This window comes from Sinocyclocheilus grahami, unplaced genomic scaffold (assembly GCF_001515645.1).
Source record: "Sinocyclocheilus grahami isolate Dianchi unplaced genomic scaffold, SAMN03320097.WGS_v1.1 scaffold249.1, whole genome shotgun sequence".
Classification (NCBI taxonomy): Eukaryota; Metazoa; Chordata; class Actinopteri; order Cypriniformes; family Cyprinidae; genus Sinocyclocheilus; species Sinocyclocheilus grahami.
In genome coordinates this window covers 140,713-150,731 of record NW_015505428.1, presented here as the reverse complement: position 1 = coordinate 150,731, position 10,019 = coordinate 140,713, and the positions used below count along the sequence as shown (strand labels likewise).

Genomic DNA, 10,019 nt, shown 5'->3' with positions numbered 1-10,019 from the left:
GGGTGGAGTGGAGGAGAGGAGAGGAGAGTGGAAGAGGATATGTGGTTCGGGAGACACCCACCACCTCTTCTGAGCAGATCGAGCGCAGCCCAGGGCTAGTGCTGACTAAGACGGAGCAGCCACAGGAAGCTGACTCAAAACCCCCCACCCCCCCCCCCCCCCCCTCTCAAGAGAAGATAGGAACGAGACAGAGAGAACGAAAAGAAAGAAAGAAAAAAGAGCTAGAATAGGACAGAAGAGAAAAAAGAACAGAGCAGTCACCCTTTGCCTCTCTTTGAACCTCCACCTTCACGTACTTTTCCACCCCCTTCCCCCTGTTCTCTGCCGGCAGTCTGAGGAGACAGAGCTGGATGTGAGAGGCGGTGTGGTGTGGCGAGAAGGAGATCGAGAGAGGGCACGCGAGTCCACAGCCAGAGCCAGCAGCAGCGGTGCAGGGGGAGGAGGAGGAGAAAGCTCCATGCAGTTCAGCAGCAGACCAGCCAGCGCCGAGCCGGGCTTCATGGGGACATGGACACAGCAGAGCACTGACAGCAACCTCCTCTTCAGAATGTCCCAGCAGGTGAGTGGATGCTGTCCCTCTCCCTCACTGTGTGTGTGCAGCTGTTATTGCTGTTAAAGTGTGTGTTTGTGCTTGTTTTTTAGCGCATGTGTGAATGTGTAAAAGCAATGTTATGTTAATGTTTGCTACTTGTGTAAACTGTGTTTTTGCAGTGGCTTTGTAACCCTTTGTGACAAATTTCAGCCTTCGTTGTAAAGTTTCTGAGTGCTGAAGTAAAATGAGCTTTTATAAATTGCATTAGTGAATATGCATCGGGTCAGCGTGGGAGGTTTTCATTTAGTTTCGGTGACCCTTGGTAGTTCAGGCTGTGGCACACATCTAATTGACTTCATCTGCTTGTTGCTGGAGTCCTTGCCATCAGCAACCTCTAAAAGCACAGCAGATGCTGTAGCTGTGCAGCTCTATAACAGTGTGTCGTTCTTGTAAAGTTCCTGTGCTGAATGCTTTTATCAGGACAGAATGTTTATGGGAGGGGGGTCTGTGGAGGGAGAGATGGTGAGCAGAACATTAATCATCAGGGCTGCTTTCTCTGTGCCGTGCACACGCTGATACGAGCGCAGGCCCCTGGACTCCCTTTGGCCAACAGTGGGGTCCATCCACATATCTTTCAGGATTCCTCAAACTTTTTTTCTTCTTCACTTGATCAGCTGTCTTTATTTGCAACACCAAGATGCATATCGGTTTAAACCGACTGTCATTAAACAAATATGAATAGCCATTTAATATTTATTTGACATGAAAATAAAAAGTTACAAAAATAATAACACTTTTTTTTTTTGCTTTTCTTTCTTTCGTTGTTTAAACTATATTTTCCACTAAATAATCATGTGTTGTTTATTATTGGACAGTTTTACTCTGTGAGAATGCAGACTGGATGCTCCGGCGCAGGTGGATTCGCTCCTTCAGCAAAACGCTCTGAGCTCGAAAGCCTTCTCACATTAATGACAAGTAGCGCACATTCTGTGGAGACCCTGCGCCTTCAGTTCGGTCTCCGAGTCTGTTTCTCTAAACACTTTCTTCTGCATTCTTGCAGCACGCGGCTTTGAACATTCGTTACACGTGTGTTTATCCCGTTTATGCTGGACACAAAATATGAGTGACACACGTCAAATGCAGTTTATTTGAATTCGCCTGTAAATCACTCAATAATCATCGGATATAATCATTTTATTTAGAGTTTCGTGTGTATTGAACATTGATGAGCGTATAATCATTGATTTTGTCAGAACAACATTATCTCCGCTCATCAAATGCAGTTGTGCTGCTTAAACAAATATCATAATGTAAACGACGCGCATGCAATCCCTTTTGAGTTATGAATCTCAAAGAAGATTTATAGAGGAATGCAAAAAAATATTATTTTTCATAATCAATAATGAAATATGATGCGGCTCTCACGGATGGCGAGAAAAATAGTTAGGCACTATTTTTTTTTTAATGTTCCTTCCTTCCTTTTAAAATGCAATGCAACGTTTGCAGTTTGTTTCCCCTAAATGTGTATTTTTTTCTGTATTATTAAAAGACGGGTGAAAGTCTTTTTGAGCGTGTACTTTTACCGAAATGTGTGCGTCTTAAATTAATTTCAGCGTTATCTGTAGGCTACAAGAAGATCAAGACACCTTCTGCATCAATTAATTGCCGATCCTATTTTTTTTTTTTTATTATTATTATTAAAGGTACCTGTGCATTTCCACAAATGATGCACTACTGACCACGTGCAGCGGTCGAAATTAATATCAAAACCACATGAGCAAATATTCTGGATGCCTGTGCTGGGGGTTATTTTACGCAGTCTAGTTTTGTTAATATGGGTTTGGTTATTAATGGCTTCTAATTGCTCAATCTCGACTGATCGGCTGCATATGAACGAGCACTTAAAGGAGCTGCTGCTTCTTCTGAGATGCACTGGACACGCGGCGCTGAAACGAGGCTGTGATCAGCTCAGACTGAAAAGGCTTTCTGGAGCTGAATCTGATCCGAGAGCTCTGAGATGCTGCCGCATCTCTCCAGACTCTCGCAGCATCCTCTCGGGTTTGCGACACTTGTTATCTTCCCCTGTTGCACATTACATGAACGGAACATTTTAATACATACACACGTAAAATTATTTTATATTGTAGATGTGTAGATTTTGCATTACAACTTCCGAGAAATTTCCGATTAAATCATTTATAATACAACGGCAGCGGCAAATACATTATTGTTATATTGTTTAATACTAATAATAATAATTATAATAATAATTTTAAAACGAATGAAATTGAAAATTTAAGATTTCCTACAAAATGATGAGCTGAAAACCTCAGTGCTGTTTAGGAGCGAATTCATTTAATTGCAACATCAACACGTAAAATACTGTAATTATATAATATCTTTACTCTTAAATAGTGAATTTTGAATGTTGATATTTTGAGATCTTGACTGATCAAATGAGAAACACAAAACTAAAAATCCTCCGCTTGCGTGTTAGAGACAAATAACGACTAAAGCTGCCCGATTGGTCTGATTAAACAGCTTCTTTAATTTAACTGATTAACTATTCTAAATGTAAAAGAACATTTATTATGTGTTCTCATATATTTTAAGGGGGGGGGGGGAATCATTTTTACACCTAAAATGACAATGAGTTCTGTGCGGTTTATGAGTGCTGTTCTTTTTCATATATCTTCTCTAATGTAACAAATATACAAACTAAAAAGCCCCGTTTTAGACTTTGGCAAAAGAACCACACTTGTTACATTTTTTTTTTTTGTATTTTTTTTCTTCTTCTTTTATTTTTAGACTTTTACTTATTTATTTATTTACTGATGATGTAGGTTTGTGGCGTATCTGTGCGTATATTTTTCTTTCTTTCTTCTCTCTCTCGCTGTGTTTGAGTGTGTGTACATGTGATTATAGTGAAGTGTCTGTTTTTCTTTTTCCCCTCTCTGTGCTGCATGTGTGTGTGGGTGCGAGATGAAGCGACTCTTGGCTGGCCTTGGTTGAGAGAAAGAGAAGGGTGGAGTGGAGGAGAGGAGAGGAGAGTGGAAGAGGATATGTGGTTCGGGAGACACCCACCACCTCTTCTGAGCAGATCGAGCGCAGCCCAGGGCTAGTGCTGACTAAGACGGAGCAGCCACAGGAAGCTGACTCTTTCAGTGTTTGGTGACGGGAAGGTGCCTGCCACAGGGTCATTGTCAGAACGAAGCTGCCGCTAAAACCAGCAAGCCTGCTCAGTCACTGGTTTGAGAATGTGCTGGAAAAGAATTAAACGGCAACTAAAGGGCGAGTTAAATTTGAGTTTTCGTTTGTGTAGAGCACAGTGTTGAACGGATCCGGCTCCTGCCGTTAACTACTGACCCTGTTAAGTAATGGACTCAGTTGAGGGGAGTAATCTCACCTGGCTCAGGGATGCTTTCTTTCCTAATTCCTCTCGCTTTCCCCGACAGACAGCCTCGTAATGTTTTCAAGGAGAAACTGGAATGTGGAGGAAGCAGAGAGGATCAGAGAGAGAGAGTGCGAAACTTTTTTCACTGTTTTTGATGTAAAGCGAGAGTGCTTGCTGGCGTGTTTTATTGTGGAAGTCAAGAGTTACAAAAAGGTGCATGTAGAAGGTGATGAGAAGATGAGAGAGGAAAAGCCGAGAGATGTTTGGCGACTGCATGCGAGAGTTCTGTGCTTTTTCAGTGTGTGTGTGTGTGTGCCCGTGTGAGTGTGACCGTGTGTGTGACCGTGTGTGTGACCGTGTGTGTGTGTGTGACCGTGTGTGTGTATGTGACCATGCGTGTGAGAGTGTGTGTGCCCGTGTCTGTGTGTGTGCCTGTGTGTGTGTGTGTGTGTGTGGGAGACACCCACCACCTCTTCTGAGCAGATCGAGCGCAGCCCAGGGCTAGTGCTGACTAAGACGGAGCAGCCACAGGAAGCTGACTCTTTCAGTGTTTGGTGACGGGAAGGTGCCTGCCACAGGGTCATTGTCAGAACGAAGCTGCCGCTAAAACCAGCAAGCCTGCTCAGTCACTGGTTTGAGAATGTGCTGGAAAAGAATTAAACGGCAACTAAAGGGCGAGTTAAATTTGAGTTTTCGTTTGTGTAGAGCACAGTGTTGAACGGATCCGGCTCCTGCCGTTAACTACTGACCCTGTTAAGTAATGGACTCAGTTGAGGGGAGTAATCTCACCTGGCTCAGGGATGCTTTCTTTCCTAATTCCTCTCGCTTTCCCCGACAGACAGCCTCGTAATGTTTTCAAGGAGAAACTGGAATGTGGAGGAAGCAGAGAGGATCAGAGAGAGAGAGTGCGAAACTTTTTTCACTGTTTTTGATGTAAAGCGAGAGTGCTTGCTGGCGTGTTTTATTGTGGAAGTCAAGAGTTACAAAAAGGTGCATGTAGAAGGTGATGAGAAGATGAGAGAGGAAAAGCCGAGAGATGTTTGGCGACTGCATGCGAGAGTTCTGTGCTTTTTCAGTGTGTGTGTGAGTGTGACCGTGTGAGTGTGACCGTGTGTGACCGTGTGTGTGACCGTGTGTGTGTGTGTGACCGTGCGTGTGACAGTGTGTGTGACCGTGTCTGTGTGTGTGTGTGTGTCTGTGTGACCGTGTGTGTGTGTGTGCCCGTGTCTGTGTGTGTGCCTGTGTGTGTGTGTGTGTGTGTGAGAGTGTGTGTGACCGTGTGTCTGTGTGTGACCGTGTGTCTGTGTGTGACCGTGTCTGTGTGTGACCGTGACTGTCTGTGTGACCGTGTCTGTGTGACCGTGTGTGTGTATGTGACCGTGCGTGTGAGAGTGTGTGTGCCCGTGTCTGTGTGTGTGGCTGTGTGTGTGTGTGTGTGTGTGTGTGCGTGTGTGTGTGTGTGCCCGTGTGTGCCTGTGTGTGTGTGTGTGTGTGAGAGTGTGTGTGTGTGTGTGGGTGTGTGTGTGCGTGTGTGTGTGTGTGCCCGTGTGTGCCTGTGTGTGTGTGTGTGTGTGAGAGTGTGTGTGTGTGTGTGTGCGTGCGTGTGTCCGTGTGTGTGACCGTGTGTGTGACCGTGTGTGTCTGTGTGACCGTGTGTGTGACCGTGTGTGTGTATGTGACCGTGCGTGTGACCGTGTGTGTGACCGTGTGTGTGACCGTGTGTGTGTGCGTGTGTGTGTGACCGTGTGTGCCTGTGTGTGTGTGTGTGTGTGTGTGTGTGTGTGTTATGCCCGTACATCAGCGATACATGCCAACTATTGTGCTGCCTACACCTCTGCCTACATCCTTACTGTCGAGGCGATCTGCTGGAGCTATTATTGTTCCTGCCCAGCAAACAAACAAACAAAAAACAATTCAGTATTTCTCATTCCATTTAAGTGATTACATAATTAGTGTATCAATCAAGTTATGGCTTTTAATAAACATGTTGTTTATAGCGGTTTCTGTGTTAAATTAGTTTTAATATTCATGATTTAATTCCCTCAATTTCACTGTTTACAAAGCAACATTAGAATATTAAGATAAAATGCTCTTGAGAAATATCACGATACTCTGTTCTTGTGTTTTGAACATTCTTCACAATTTTTTTTTCTTTCTTAAAATTAGATGTCTGATGTTTTATAATCTCAAAACCCAGTTTTTAGTTCTCTTTTAATTTGCCCTCAATTTGCTTTCTTTTTTTTTTTTTACATTTTGTTAATCTTAAATATTTCAAAGTGAAGAGCGGGCTGTTTTTGGGGAAGAGCGAGTGGTCTCTGGTGGGCAGAGAAACGCACTCCTCTGTGAGACTGGCCTGCAGCCAGTTTGGAGGCAGATTCATCAGCACTTCACAGCGGGGACAACCTCCCCCCCTCAACCCCCCAGTCCCACACTGAAAAACACACACATCGATCCTGTTAAGATTTTCATTGAGCTTCACTAAAGATTTGGTTGCTATCTTCCCTTTATTCTCTGGAGCGGTGAGTGGATATGAGTAGGTGTTTGAGATCTGTGTGTTCCTTGGGCTATGATCAATAGCTGACACTGGGCACATCACTCACATGCTCCTCTGCTCTCGGTCTGTCCTCAGGGGCGACACGGACACTCACATGTTCATTCTGGAATATATTTCTGGAGTGTCAGAAAACGGAGCAGTTCTGTCTCTGGCGTTGCACGGGAGAGAAGAGGTGATGTTGCGCTCTCCGTGGGTCAATGCCACAGACAGAGACCCGATAGAAATGTGCTGTTATCAGGACCGTGAGGGTTTGGAAGGTAGCCGTGTTTCCTCTGGGTAAATGCAGATTCATCTTGACACGATGCAAGCATTCATAATTATTTTAAATAGTTTGCACTGATATCCTCCTTTATATTTGTGAAATAATGACTGTAAAACAATACCTTAGCCTCTCAGTTGAGAGATTGCAATGAAGCAGATGTCTGTATTTGCTTCATTTATAAAGAAGTATCTTCAGATGCTTTTCAATGCACTAGTGCACTGTAGTGTTAACATGCAATTGTAACCTTAAAGCCCAATTTCTACCCGATTTAACCCATTAAAACTAGTTTTGTATGTATTTAGGTTGATTCAGCGATATTAAATAATATTTTTGACTTTAACAAAACCAGTTAGTTTTATTTTAGGTTACCATTTTTTTTTGTTTAGTTTATTTTTGGTCCTTGTCAAGCTAGCCAAAGCTTTGAAAAGTTTTTCTTTTTTTTTTTTAGACCTGGAATTTTTCCCCGTTTTTTTTTTTTTTTTTTTTTCCTGAGCAGAAGGGAAGTGCTGGTTAAAAGGGAAACTGCTGTTTCAACAGTGTTAGAGTCAGGATGTCACCACCCCCGGCGTGGCGGTAATGAGGGGACATTACCATCATTCTGCGTCTTGTTAGTTCCCCGAGCGCCTGACACAATCAGAACGCAGCAGCTGCCCTTCAGACCTCAGAGATCTGAGACCAGACCTGAGGGAGCGTGTTCCCAGAGATGAGACACCCCATGCACTACATCCATGTAAATATAAACTCAGCCACACAAATTTGCATAAACATTTTATATATTCATGTTTTTAAATACTCTACAAAAAGAGGGGGGAAAATGCACATCTTACACAAAACTTGCAGTTACGTTTGTTGTGAATATGTTTAAATGTATTTATATTTAATGTATTGAATGCATATTTAAATCTATTCAACCTGCGGTGGTATTTACAGAGCTGCTTAAAATATAATTTTAGTGGCAAAATTCTAAGAAAGATGCTATTTGGATATTCTTGGTACACTGAAGAATATGCATAAATGTTCAAAAGTGTTAAGGTCTCGGTTCCTAAATTATTAAAGAGAGAGGTATCATAACCTAGTTAGGATTTGAAAGATGGCTGCGTTGTGAACACAGAGGCGGAGAGCAAACGCTTTCAAATAAAGAGAGAATGTGCTGGAATGATATGATTACTGTTTTCTTTCTTTTTTCTTTATTTATTTAGTTTGGTTTGGGGGAATGGCTGTTACGTAATCGGATTACTTTTTCAAGTAACTAGTAAAGTAACGCATTACTTTTTAATTTACAAGAGTTACTTTTTCAAATAAGTAACGCCAGTCACTTTGTTTCCCCATGTATTGATTGAAAGCTCTCCTGTCTCATGTTGAGAGAAATCAGGAGTAAGATGTTACTTTAGTTCTAGAATAAATATGAACATGCATTAATTCATCTCACTCACTCACATTTAGTTTTCCTCAAAATTAATAAAAACAGTTAAACGCAACTCAGAATATGACTCAAAGCTGCAATAATTAAATATGTTAAACAATACAAATATCCTTTATGTATTTGATCCGATTTTATTAACCAATTTGTTGCTGACCTTCGGTGATCCAATTCTAATAAGCAAAAATGACACAAGATAAACTAACATTTCTTCTTCTTCTTTTATTGCTGAAGAGTGTTGAACTTTCTTCTTCTGTGTTCTACTGTACAGACGTGATTTACATTTCCTTCAGCCTGAGGCTTCTGGTGTGAAAGGGCTTTTATATTTGCCAAAAATATAACTTTTTATATTAAAAGCAAACAAGCAAGCGCTGCCCAGATTTAAAAAGTCACGCAAAAGTAACGTAACGCATTACTTTCAATGAAAAGTAACTAAGTAACGTAATTAGTTACTTTTCTAGGAAGTAACGCAATACTGTAATGCATTACTTTTAAAAGTAACTTTCCCAAACACTGCGAATAACAACACAAATTTCAGCAGCTATAGCTATAAATCACAAAAATGAAAAGCAGAATGCACTGCAACTTCCAAAGACACAAACCATATAAACAAATAATGATAAATCACAACTAAATGAAACTACCTGTTGGTTTTAGGACAGTGAACAAGTAAGACTATAATATTTGAGAAAACGGTGTATCTCGATGACGGTGTAATGGAACATGGGCCGTGAAACGAGGGCATGACATCTTTCTTTGCTTCCTGCTTTCTTTTTTCTTTTTTTCTTGTTCTTTGCTGGATTGTTGCCAATGCCACTGGCACATTCAGAGGCCGCTATTTTTAAGCTGTTAGTCTACCTCATCTTAAACAGCTAAGAGGGCAATTTCTCCCATCAACAAAACACAGACAAGAAAATCACACTCCCCTCTTGCAGGAAAGAGTCTCTCATTTTCCATTTTGCTGTGTGGTTTGACTGTGTCATCATAATTTCATCTAATGTTGTGGCTGATTTACCGTTATTATTATTATTATTATTATTATTACTACCTTCCAGCATTATTACTGTTGTAGTTACATATGTCTGCAGATAATGACCATAATTTCAGCTGCTGGCAGTGCTTTTCCTCATTAGTGACACTACACTGGTGTTGTTCAACATGGGGAGGAAAGCACTCAGTCCAAGTCATATAAAAACAGCAATAGTGATGCAAAGAAAAAGATGCTTTATCGGCTGTTGGACAGACAGTCTTTTGTCTGATTTGAGTTCCTAAAGACTAATGTCAGGTATAAAGTCAATTATTAAAAAGAAATATGAAGCGGATTCCGATTGTCACTCCTCTGGAATGTATTTCAATGATCGCATGTTTTTGAAAAAATAAAAAATAAAATGTACAAATATTTGGAGTTAATCCATTTATGCAAGGACTTATTTTCATGTAGTAATTATTTTTCATTTTACTTTCAAGAAAAGTTTTGTCTTGTGCAGCTATTTGTAGTATAAAAATCCATATGAATTTCAAGATGCACAATATTTTTATTTGCAACGTAAAAAAAGGTCTCTGATTTAAAGAAAAGAGACATCTTTTATCCCACCACCAGCATCACCAAGTTCTCTATCGAAAGAGATTTACGGAGCAAGCAAGCATTCGTTTGACCTTTTGCTGCATGCATAAAAAACTTGAAAACTTAGATTAACTCTGAAATAGCTCTGTTTTATGTGTGTTTTTCTTTCTCCTGATTATGACCAGCATTTGACTAGAAAATGTTGTGTGTGCGTGTGTGTGTGTGCGCGCGCCTGCGCGTGTGTGTGTGTGCGCGTGCCTGCGTGTGTGTGTGTGTGTGTGTGTGTGTGTGTG

The 10,019-nt window shown here is 41.3% G+C and overlaps 1 protein-coding gene across 1 annotated transcript in view; it reads left to right on the top strand.

The window, feature by feature from the left end:
• The first annotated feature begins 204 nt into the window (after positions 1-204).
• The window catches only part of LOC107598241 (zinc finger protein basonuclin-2-like), an 82,391-nt gene continuing 72,576 nt past the window's right edge, over positions 205-10,019 (top strand). The window contains exon 1 of the mRNA XM_016289521.1: positions 205-559. Coding sequence (XP_016145007.1) covers positions 458-559 — 102 coding nt within the window. The 5' untranslated portion in view covers positions 205-457. The remainder of the gene's footprint in view (positions 560-10,019) is intronic.